At 39.4% G+C, this 12,500-nt stretch overlaps 1 protein-coding gene across 1 annotated transcript in view; it reads right to left on the reverse strand.

Moving 5' to 3' along the window:
- Positions 1 to 12,500, reverse strand: part of LOC137973082 (protocadherin Fat 4-like) — a 63,750-nt gene that overhangs the window by 20,775 nt on the left and 30,475 nt on the right. Inside the window, exons 17-30 of the mRNA XM_068819818.1 lie at positions 11,685 to 11,899; positions 11,276 to 11,534; positions 10,630 to 10,916; positions 10,371 to 10,545; positions 9,583 to 9,722; positions 6,410 to 6,595; positions 5,674 to 5,890; positions 5,117 to 5,395; positions 4,473 to 4,592; positions 2,478 to 2,751; positions 1,996 to 2,266; positions 1,650 to 1,757; positions 1,121 to 1,267; positions 666 to 803 (exon numbers count right to left, since the gene is read on the reverse strand). Of these exons, the coding sequence (XP_068675919.1) occupies positions 666 to 803; positions 1,121 to 1,267; positions 1,650 to 1,757; positions 1,996 to 2,266; positions 2,478 to 2,751; positions 4,473 to 4,592; positions 5,117 to 5,395; positions 5,674 to 5,890; positions 6,410 to 6,595; positions 9,583 to 9,722; positions 10,371 to 10,545; positions 10,630 to 10,916; positions 11,276 to 11,534; positions 11,685 to 11,899 (2,816 nt within the window). The remainder of the gene's footprint in view (positions 1 to 665; positions 804 to 1,120; positions 1,268 to 1,649; positions 1,758 to 1,995; positions 2,267 to 2,477; positions 2,752 to 4,472; positions 4,593 to 5,116; positions 5,396 to 5,673; positions 5,891 to 6,409; positions 6,596 to 9,582; positions 9,723 to 10,370; positions 10,546 to 10,629; positions 10,917 to 11,275; positions 11,535 to 11,684; positions 11,900 to 12,500) is intronic.

Here is a 12,500-nt window from a genome sequence, read left to right on the forward strand (position 1 = left end):
AGTGATAACAAACTCCTGAAACTCGGATGACCGAGCTGTGGGAGTCCCATTTGTTTATTACGAGCATGATTACAGACCGAATTCGACGCCACGAAGTCCTCTTACCAATTAATCATAAAAATTTCAATTTCCGAGAAAGGAAGAAGATCTAGGTCATGAAAGAAAGGGAAAACTTGCATTAAAAGACTGACAAAGTAGGCGTAAATTGTTTAATATCGCTCAGAAAGAAAGAAAGCTCCAATTTAGGAGTGTGTACACTGTTTCTGTGGTGATTGAGACCAAGGTTGTGATTGGTTGAATTGAACTACAACTTTGAATGTGATTGGTTGATTTAAACGACAACTTTAATGCATGTCGGTGATACAGCCCGACACCTTCATCAACGCATTGCTGAACACAAGTATTCAGCTATTGGTAAACACCTTTTGGAAGTGCACGGTAACAAAATTCATCTTAAGAAGTGCCACGCGCAATTTGACTGCCTCGTTTACGAAATGCTATTTATCAAAGATGATCTATTCCCTCCAGATTTTTTACCAAGTGAGGAAGTTAGAGGATGGAGGTTACAGGAATTGGAGATGTCATTATTAATTTTTTATTTATTCATTTATTTATTTATTTATTTATTTATTATTTATTAATTGGACTAAAAACTATAAACTAACATAAAGTTCATAGACATCCTTAGTTTCTCGGTCAAGTGTCTTTGCTACCGTTACAATTCCAACATATTTTCCATCCCTTTTCACGGTAGTGATATTTATGTCCTCATCGGCGTCACCACTGAGGATACTGTACAGCAACTACGAGATAAAAATAATATTGAAAATATAGCATAAATAACAGAAAAGAGATTAATCATTTTGCAACGGAAGAAAAAGGAGTACGACTCACATATTTTTCTTTTGAATTATAGTTCCCTTACAATATTCAGAACGGCTTCTCTAGTACGACGTCTCCGATAACATCACACAAACATAACGTAACGGTTACCTTTAAATTTACGCGGGAAGCAGTAATATAAAAATAACTAGGTCCGAGAAAACTAATTGTTCGCTCTAAGTCCCTAGCTCTTGGTTGTGGCCTTTTGACCAAAAACCAGACCAAGAAAGGGGCTTACCACTGTATTCTCAGCACTGTCCATATCAGTGGCCAACAATGTTGTGACAGTTGTGCCAACAACACTGTCTTCAGATACTTCACTTTGGTAATCATAAAACTGAAATTCAGGAGTACGGTCATTGACGTCCTTCAGCAAGATAGCAACCTGGGGGAAATAACAGAAAAGCGATATAATTTCTTCCATTAATCGTGCGGCCAGCTACATCGAGCCGAACATTTTCACCAAAAGATTACATAAACAACTTCGCCCTTGAACAGAAGAAAACGAAGAGCCTGTTTAAAATAAAAATGCTTTCTTTAAAAAATAGGTACATCAGACGAAGCCCTAAATACCTATCTGCGCGAGGCTACATACATTGTAGATCTTAAATTCAAGTTACCTTGCACTGCAATTATGATAATAATAAAATGACAGGTCTCAGCAAGAAAGAGTAAACGTGTAAAAATAACTCCTTGGAAGGGAGAGCATGCCAACAAAAATGAAGCTCAAGGAGGGTTAATTACGGCTATGGAAATGACTCTCTTACCGACGTCTCTCCATATCGAGGGGGATTACCATTATCGGTCGCCGTAACACGAAGTGTATAGTTTGGCACAAGTTCTCTGTCCAATGGCTTCTGTACCACGATTTGTCCCTAGACCAAACACGGAAATCAAAGTAATCAATGCAGTGTCGATACTCTCCCACCACCACCACCCCTTCCCCTCCTTCTTCACCCAAAAGAAAAAAGAAGCACTTTCTTTCCTCATTTTATTTATCACTTTACTACGCTGTTGGGAGGTGACTGTTAATTTCCATAACACAAATGTTATACTTACGGCTGTAACTTATAAGAAAACCTAACATTAACACACCAAAAACTAAGAACTTACAGTACGATAAAATATCCTAAACTGGCCTTGCGGGTCTCCAGCAGATATGTTATAACCGATAATTGACCCCAGAGCTGAGTCTTTTTCAGTTGCCTTCAGCCAAATCACGTGACCGCCAATGGTTTCATTCTCCCAAATCTGCACACCATACATCGTTCTCTCAAACTTGGGATTGTTGTCGTTTTCATCCACTATAGTGACATTAACATAAAGAGTGGAGCTGTTGAGCTGCGGGACTCCCTGATCCATGGCCACCACATAAAATGTGTAACTAGGAAACAAAAATGCATACAGGTCCCTTTACTTGTCTGATTCTTAGCTAGCTTGAGAAAATACAGTATTTATCCTCCATGTTTCTGGGGTGTATACTTCAAGCGCAGCAATGCTTCATGTTCTTCAAGCAGATTTTTGATCACCGATGACTGTCCAAACATCCTCTCCCCCCTAAAATACAAGTTAGGGTAGCATTTATTATCACTTACTTTTGCTGTTTTTCAAAGTCCAGCGCCCCCACTGTAGTAATGACACCAGTTTGTCCGTCAATAGCGAACTTTCTCTCAGGGGAGTTTCCTGCAAACGTGATAGCTTTGTTGGTGCCAACATCTGGGTCATTGGCTATCAAGGTGTAGACGGGAGTACCGGGAAGAGCTGATTCGCTAATAAATATAGACAGCGGCACGGCGCGGAAAAACGGTGGGTTATCATTTGCATCAGATACAGTGATGTCTACTTCAGCACTTGCAGACCTGGGTTCACCTGTGGTAGAGAACCCAAAGCCAAAATCTTAATTCATTTGTAACGAAAAATTCAGATAACATATAGCACATACAACACAGAGGGTAATAATGTGGAACGAATTTAGTGAAAGAGAGGTTTTCTTTGATGAGTGATATGATAAATCGAGTTTCTATAATGCCCCTTTAAAGGGTTTTCCCATCGCTTTAATGTAGCTTTTGTTTAAGATTTAAGAGTCTCTTACGTGATAGGTTGGAAGTCTCATCCTTGTCATGATTTAATAATAATTAAGTAAAGCTATGATCCTCGTAGTTATGAACGCAATTTTTGCAATTGCGTAGAGAAGCCTGAAAAATTCAGGACTTCAACCGGGTTTGAACCCGTGACCTCGCGTTACCGGTGCGACGCTCTAACCAACTGAGCTGTGAAGCCACTGACGTTGGGAGCTGATCATTTGAGGGTTCTAATGTTCCCATAAAGAATGAATCAATGATGAAATGATATATGAAATGGATCATATATGAACTGCGGATATGAAATCAAGTGAAGAAAAAAACCTCGCGTTACCGGTGCGACGCTCTAACCAACTAAGCTATGAAGCCACTGACGTTGGGAGCTGGTCATTTGTGGGTTCTAATGTTCCCATGAGGAATGAATCAATGATGAAATGATATATGAAACGGATCATATATGAACTGCGGATGTGAAATCAAGTGAAGAAAAAAACCTCGCGTTACCAGTGCGACGCTCAAACCAACTAAGCTATGAAGCCACTGACGTTGGGAGCTGGTCATTTGTGGGTTGTAATGTTCCCATGAGGCATGAATCAATGATGAAATGATATATGAAATGGATCATATATGAACTTGATTTCATATCCGCAGTTCATATATGATCCATTTCATATATCATTTCATCATGAATAATAATTATTGAATTGAATTCCACTGAACCGCCTTTTTTAAGGTTTTATATGCACAGATTGTTGTGTTGTTGTCGCTATTGTACTCAAGGACGCTAGTTCCTTATTCTTGTTTCTTTCCTTATCGAGCACGCCCTAAAACATATAAAACCAGTGTTGCAATGACTAAGTTTGCTTTCTTTTTTTCTGCAAATAGCATATTTAGTTTTTGCTGCAAAGGAAAAAACAAAGGACCGAAATTCTATTTGCTTATTTTTCATCATTTGCGAGGAATCGAACGTTTTTCCTTTAAATTCAACTCGAATTCCGTAAAGAAACACAATGCATGATCTCTTTTCTCCTCCATGATACATGACCTTATTCAATTTAACCGTTTTTTTCCCTTTTTTTGGAACGGTATCTTGTTTGACGTTGTTAATCATTTTATCCACATTGCGACCCTCGTATGGCTTCATGTATTGTATAAAAATCTAGAGGCCACTGAGGCAGGATAACCGCATCTTTATCATGAAGGCCGTTTACAGTGCTGGTACAGAGGAAAGAAGGTACACCTGGATCACATTAGTCTGATCTTCAAGCTGAGGAAAATTTCATAATAGTGGGCTATTTATTATGCCCATATAAATTCCTGAAACGAGGGATGTATCCGTATAAAGTGAGCTTTGACAGACTTGACAGTGACAACTTAGCTCATCAGGTTTGTTCTTCCCTGCAACTTTTCAGTGACTTAAATGCTCAGGGAGCCTGAATGCTAAATATTGGCTGACGAATAAGAGAGGAATTTGCGTCTATTTCAGTTGAAATGATCTTCAACTGATACCTGCGCCATCTTTTGCGGTAATGGTCAGTTCATAAGCAGCCTTAGTTTCTCGATCCAGCTTGGTGGCCACTGTTATATTACCAAAAGCATCAATCGCAAATGCACCGCCTACATTTCCAGCTGCAAACAGAAAATAAGATAGTATCTGTGAATGATACATAAAAGGTATGCATTGGCCACCAGGTCTGCGTATACTTGCACAAGGGGACCCCGCCAACAGCAACGAGAAAGCGATTTTAAAGAACAAATTCAGGTTGTTGTCACCGTTTTATGTGTATTCCATTTGTTCAACGTGTAAAATGAGCAGAACGTACCCAAAAAATTATAGTCCTTAATCCAGCAAAAGTTATACGCAATTCCCTGCTTTTTTCGTCTTTACCAGGTTCTTCTTAATTTCTCATGCTCCTCAATGTCTGACTGGGATAAAAATGCAAACTAGTAAGGCAGTCTTTTAAAGTATACCTTAGGTCACCTCACCAGTTTCTAGTTGCAAGTGAAACAACCAAAGAGAAGACCTTGGGGGAAAATCTTTCAGAGCCGGATCCGCGAAGTTTAGATCTAACGGACCATCCACTTGTTCAAAAGTAGTCTGTTTTTAACAGCTCATAGCCTCGCGTTGAAAGTTAAGGACGTAAACAACAAACCTGTGATGAAGTAAAATATTTCTCCAGCCAGGCCTTCATCTTCGTCCACAGCATGCACTGCAGCTACAAATTCCTTGACATCACTGTCCTCTCTGACCTCAGCCGAATAAGTAAATTTATCGAACCGAGGAGTGTTGTCATTGATATCGGACACTGTAATATTGACTAAGGCCCTGGTAAACTTGGCTAAGGGATAGCCGTGATCCTGGGCTGTGACCATGAGAGAATAGCCACCAGGGCTGGATTCGCGATCAACTTTCTTTAAAACAGTGATAAGACCTTAAGAACAGCAAAAAGTGATCAGTATTTATATCAAAATTAACTGTACTATCTGCGAGCGAAATTCAGTCACGAATAAATACTCTTAAGAACCAATGTCAAGCTTATGGAGCTGAGATTAATTTGTTGTTCTCGGGGCTCAACGCTCACTATGTCTCTCGAATTTAAGGTCATTCTAAATGGAGTTTTCCGGCCATAGACGATGTTAAAAGACACCTTCTGACCCTTTTCCTATGCTCTAGCACAAAATTCGTTGCCTGACAACAATTTAAACCTACCTGAAGTTACGTTGATGACAAATACGCCGTCACCACCCCTGAGAGTGAAGGTAAGGTCAGCGTTACTGCCATCATCCGGATCACTGGCAAGTACCCGAATCACCGATGACCCAATTGTAGCATTCTCGCTGATAGCCACCTTGTATACATCCTTGGTAAACTTCGGAGAGTTGTCGTTTTCATCCTCGACGAGTATTTGCAATGACACGCTAGAGCTCTGTTGATAGTGCAGTTAAGCAAGAGGTAGATTAAACATATTGCATTACCGTTTACAGAACACAGTCATACACCCCTCCTGCAAGTCAAGCCTTTGTAACAATCCTTGTTTTTTCTTCTCAATTTAAGATGACTCAAATGGCCGATGACAAATTCCAATGAACAAGCAGAATATGTACGTTCACAATAAGCAATGTCGTTCACTATAGATATTATCGATTGTTTTAATCCGTCTATTGGTATTCGAAAGGTAATATTTGTAGTGCTGGAGATCCCAAGAAATCTACTTGTGCTTTATCCCTTGCCACAAGGAAAGAGAAAATCCACCCGACGGATTCCGTCATGATTACATCATTTTCACTTTTCTTGTGTTAGCTCATTTCCACTAGGGCTAAACACTCAGATAGATTTCCCAGGATTTCTACTGGGATTCTAGTTTTTGGTAAATTTGGGGTGAGGGGAGAAATTAACTTCACATTGAATGCTTCCACAATTTTTCGAGGACCATAAAGTAACTTACCTTTGCAGTTGCGCCTACTCCTCCATCCGTTACTAGCACAGTTAACAAGTATTCATTATCTTGTTCCCTGTCAATCGTTTGTGTGGTGTAGAGTGTGCCAGTCGAATAGTTAACCGCAAACTTATCACTATTCACATGGAATGTAACTTGGCCATTAATCCCATAATCAGCATCTTCAACTGTAAGCTAGAAAGACAATAGGAAGCTATCCAACAAGAACCGAATGCATTATAAGTGTTCTCTCTGTCCTGCTCACAGCCCAAATGTATTTATCAAATAATTTACCCATCCGACATAGCAAGATTATTTAAGTCAACTATAACGCTTTAAATAACCAGTTGTTCCTGATCAAATTCTATATCACATCTATGCACAATACCCTATTGTTTGGAGCCGCGGCAACGGAATTTCGTCGGAAGTTGACGAAGTCGATTCCTTGCCATCCGAAGAATATCGGCGAGTTAGGGAAGCTGTTTCAGGGGAGAGGGGAGGGCAAAACTGCGTGTGAGCATGATATAGTGGAGACGGGTACGAGTACAGAAAAGGGCTTTTGCATCTTTTCGAGCATGTCCAGTGAAACGAAAAGTAAAATTACCTGCTCGTACATGTGAATCTCATACTATGTAAGGAGCTAGGACTTTATTTAGCTGAATTGTAACGGAATTCTGCTGAATTCTCGGATTGTGAGTCTTTTCCCGAAGACGCCTTAGTTTAGCCTTGTAAACCTTGATTAGAGAAGGCTGAAGCTGTGTTATTGCGCAACTTTTAAACACGATAGAGCACAAAGACTATCTTAAAGTGGTACTATGACGAAAATTGCGTCTTTCCTATCTAAGCCATTTTGAAACATAAACAAGTAGTCTGCGTGAGAAGAAAAATGCTGTTTACTTTTTTCAAATATCTCTTTTCGTTCCAGAGATATTCGAGTTTGTTAAAATATGCAAATTAGTCAAGTGATGACGTCAGACACTCAACGAAATTTTGTTCAAATATGATGAAAAGAGATGTCTCAGCCAATTTGTATCAGAAATGTTTGATTTTTTGCAGTAAGATTCTACTAAATGTTCTTCACAATACGAGCTTAACAGTTCTGTTACCATGGCATCATACTGGGTTCCAGACCTCCCCCATATTAAAAGCTTTTCTGGCCACCTTTGGCGTTCCATTTTGATATTTGCAAACAGCACTTCATATGCATGATCCAGCAAGCATATGAATATGTTAGCTCGAGTTTGTTGCCTTGTTTAACATTTTTCAAGCTGAAAATCACTAACATATTGAAATCAAGTGGGTGGGAACTGGAAAAGAGTGAGTTGCCATGGGAACAGAATTTTTAACAGCCATAGATGTGTTTCCTGTAGAACTATTAGACTACCAAGTTTCAATGGTCTGTGCTGCAAACTGGCCAAGATAGCTCTATTTATATACTTAATATAATATTGGGTTGAGTGTATGACGTCATCAGTCATCTCATTTGCATATTTTACCCATTTTTCAAACTTAAATATCTCCGGAACTAATGAAGATATTTGCAAACGGTAAATGGCATTTTTGTTCTTTCATGGAATTCTATGTGATACACTCAAAAAATCAAGGGGTACAAATTTGATCATAGTACCAAGGCTGCTGTTGCACTCGTGCGTTTTTCGAGTCAGTTTGTATTCACTCATGACTAACCTTAAACAAAGCGATTGCTACTAATAGAATATCAAGTGTTTTTATTAAAGGAAACAAAAAGGCAATCGTCTTTAAGCCGAATTAAAACACTTGAAACGATATTTTTATAACCAAAGGTAATATCCTAACAACAATTACCCACCATATTCTTGAAAACGGATCAAAGCAACTACCGAAGCGTGCACAAACTGAGATCGCTTGAAACTTGACAAAAATTCATTTGGTCAAGGAAGTGAGAAAATAGCCATCTATTGTTTTGCCTATCTGCAAAAAGTAATACCGCCTTTTGTTTTTATGCGAACTAAAACTAGACTACACGCAAATTTTACCGAACATAAACGAGCGGAATTCATAGAAGTTTCGGTGAGATTTCTGCGGAAAAAGTGTGATTCATCCCGGGACGAAAGTGGTCCCTGGTTGAGTTTCGTTTTGGTTTCTGGTCATTTCGTGGCAACTGTTTGCATGCTCGCTGAATGAAATGTGTTCAACACAGGATGATTGACCATGAATTCCTCCCGGTCCTCAACACCGGGATGAAAAATCGATGTAAATACTTCACACAGTTGTATCCAACATTTTCTGAGCATCACTACGATTGACTAGCGGTGATTGAATATTTAGTGCTCATTCGAACGTCTCACGTTTAACGCTTCTCCACCGCCATGAGTTCAGTGCAAACCAGGCAGGAATTAAAAGCATTGAATGATTTCGTTCTATAAAATTCTCAAAATTTCCCCGACCAGCGAAATTCCGCAGGAAAACAAGTTTCGATGAAGGTGTCAAGTTAAGCTTCCAAAATTCATGCTTGGATTTTCATGCGCCATCTTGTTTCTCCGGTCAACTAAAATGAAGCATCTTGGGATTAAACGTATCCCACGGCATTCGCTGTCTTGACCGTCCCTCCCTTACTATCCAATGACCTCAAACAAAATGTAACCCCAACCTCCTCCCCCGAGTTGAGTTTGACATCAGTATACTCTCTCCGAATATTCAAATTTCCCGCTGATGTGGCAATCGGCGATTTTGAATTTCCCTCGTGAATTAATGAATCTTTATTTCGGGTGCTCAAGCTATTATTTCAAAACTTCCTTTTAAGGCAATATTTGCAACACCAAACAAAAGCTATTGTCTTTGAATTTGATCCCCTTTTAATTTCTTGATACGTGCTGTTTCCTTGCTCTATAAATGAAAAGCCTGTTACACACGGGTCAACAATGAACAACAAATGTTAAACTGTGTTGAACTTCTTGACACTGGAAAACAATTGGTTCACGCCGATCAGCAAGTGGCTTTCGGGTTAGTCAGTGTCAGGGCTGACCCTAACCTCCTCATTAAGGAAGAGAGCGCTTCTCAAATCTTTGCCCAATTTTGCTTAACAGCGTTAACATGTTTAAGGCGTACTTCAGTATTCAACAGTTTTATAGGCGCTGCAAAATTTGTTTAACAACTAATGCTGACCCGTATGTCACCGGCTTAAATTCATCATCTGTTCTTACTCGCAGAACACTTTGTCCAGGTGGTAAATTCTCCTTAACTCCCGCCACGTAAGTGCTCGGTGAGATGATTGGAGGGTTATCGTTTACGTCAACTATGTTTATTGTCACTTGAACAGTTTTCTGTAGGGCGGGAGATCCTCCTGAAACAAGATTTGTCAACATCTCAAACAAGTTGTATTCGGAGAATTCGGACATTAAAATCTCGTTGATTTATTATATAGTAAGAAAAATACCCTGTGAAAATTTGCATATGAATGAAGACAGAAAGCAATGTGAGAAGCTCAAGGTTTCGATTTTGCCCAGAGTCAGAATAAAATTATACCCTTAAGTAATTTGAACGACACGGGGAGCATTTTTAGAGTAAAGTAAAGTAAAGTAGACCTTATTTAACGTCGATAACTCGTAACAGTAACTTTTAATTACTCACAAACCTGAGGTCGACGGTGCGCTCATTTTACTCCCCCCTATCCATCACTGCTCCGTTTTACGGGTATTTAAAGCTACTTAGCTACACCGAAAGGAAAGGAGTCGAAACAAGGATGCGAAATCCGGGAATCGAACTCAGGACCTCTTGCACCAAGGCCGCGCACTAACCTACTGTGCCATCCTTGCTCCTTAGATAGTTAGATAGTGGAGCTCTTCAGTAGACAAGAAATCGTAAAAGAAATCGTAAATGTCATCGCTTCTATTTACAGAGATGTGTTGCTTGTTCAAAACTCATGATAAAAAACAGCATGACTCATATTAAAAATGAAAACATCTACAGATAACAGCTATTTCTTCCTCACCATCCTTAGCCTGAACTCCGAGAACGAATTGTTGAATTTGCTCTCGGTCAATGTCCTTGTTGACCTTGATTTCTCCTGTACTACTGTTTATGGTAAAGGCATTCTGCAAGTTTCCACTAACAATGGTATACGATATCAGGCTATTGGAGTCCAGGTCTGTATCTTTAGCCTCAACCTGAAACAAAATCGTTGTGTACACAAATGATTTACTTACAGCAGCGGAGTTTTGTAAAGATCAACTCCAGTAAAACTGTCTTACCGTCAAAGCAAGAGCTCCTATGCTTGAATGTTCAATGAGATCTGCCTCGTAGGTTGTATTCCTAAACACTGGTGAGTTATCATTCGAATCAGTAATTTCTATTTCTACAACAGTTGTATTGTGCCGCGGGTGAAATGGATCTAGATCACTTGCTCGTACAACAAAGGTGTAGTTTTGCTTCGTCTCTCGATCTAGTTCTCCAATAACAGTGATAGCACCATCTTCGGATATGGCAAATTTTCCCGCGTACTGAGGGGAGCTTGGCATCTCACGACCGGTAACATGCCCTGCAAAGTCAATTTTAGGAAACTAAATTAGATCCGGAGCAGAAATGCATTTGCACTCATCATGCCATGCACAAAACTAATCCAGGGTTTAAAAAGTCTCGTTCGTTCTAGCCGCGAACCGTTATTCCAGAACCGTTCACATGTTATCTGGAGACCGCCTTAAATCCAAATGCCAGCTCTCCAGTTTGATAGATGACATATTTACGTTATTACCTCCAGTGAATTACGATATTGAAAACATTCAAGTACGCTCAATTTTTTACTTTCATTGTGTAAATAGTGCTTAAAAAAAATGAAATGAAATTTTAAAAAATTAACATTTACGAAAATAGACCCCAGAAAAATAGATGACCACTTACGTGATATCGTATACGAATGAAACATCTCTTCGTCAGTAAGAAGCGTGCGCCAGATTAGAAGATCGCTAATAAGTATTTTACTGTAGTAATCAAGGATGCCGATGTCCACATTGTTTGGTTTACCAACAGTCATTGTAGTGAAAATGTCGCTTGCCCGTGTTATATTTTCAGCAGTTTGAGTTGATAATACCAAGAGTCCATCTTGGAAGTAACGTAGCCCGGTTGATGGGTGCCATGCGAACGAGGCATAAAACCATACCTGTGAGAATAAAGCCGGACAAATTGCTATTTCATATTGTGGCGAGAAAAGGCAGTGTCACAGACAAGAAACCCAGATTTCTTGGACGATAAAACTACAGCTCTTTTCTATACGTATCTCTGATACCAAAATAAGGACCACTTAACAAACCTTTGGTATGTCGTTTAGTTTCAAACGCCATCGATGAGTGGAAGTCTCGAGAATCACGTTGAATCTACCATCAGCCTTTTCCCTATAGAAATCAAATCCTGTCGCAAAACTTGATTTTCCACCGGAAGAAATGATGTATTGACCGGAAATATACTTGAGCCAAAAAGCCACTGTTAAACCTTCAGGACAGAGATTTGGATTACTGACGCAATTATCTGGAAACCAACGGTACGAAGAAAAATGAATGTATAATAATAGGCAGTGTAGGTAAGCTTTTCTTTTAATAATGAAAAATGTGGTGAAGTTAGAAGAAAAGGGGAGGAGTAATAGTGGTAGCGATCGTCTTCCCTACAAAAAAGTTTTTTTTACAAAAAAAAAGAGAAAGGAAGCATGTGATACAAAACTTGACTTTTGCGTACGCATAATATCTATCATGTGACTACCAGAGCGGAAGATCCCATGAGATAGCACAGCGCACGCGCAAGATCACGCCTTGGAAGATTGTCGTTGGAATTTTGCTTGAAAATATTGCTCGAAGATTTAGATATATGACGCTTGAGTAGTGTTTAACTTCTCTCAATTTGAAACAATATTATTAAGGTTTGGTTGGTGACATTTTGTGCAATCGATCACACTGATCACCATATGCCCATGAACTGTTGTGTTATATAGAGATTCAAGAAATCTGTACATCAGGATTAAAAGCCTGGAGGACGGCTTTATCCCATGGACGAGTGACGATCCCGCTTATATATGTATTCCCGGTTAAACATTTGCCAGTGCTTTTTTTCTGACCGCACATGACTATTCCTTAGT

Source organism: Montipora foliosa, chromosome 1 (assembly GCF_036669935.1).
Source record: "Montipora foliosa isolate CH-2021 chromosome 1, ASM3666993v2, whole genome shotgun sequence".
NCBI lineage: Eukaryota > Metazoa > Cnidaria > Anthozoa > Scleractinia > Acroporidae > Montipora > Montipora foliosa.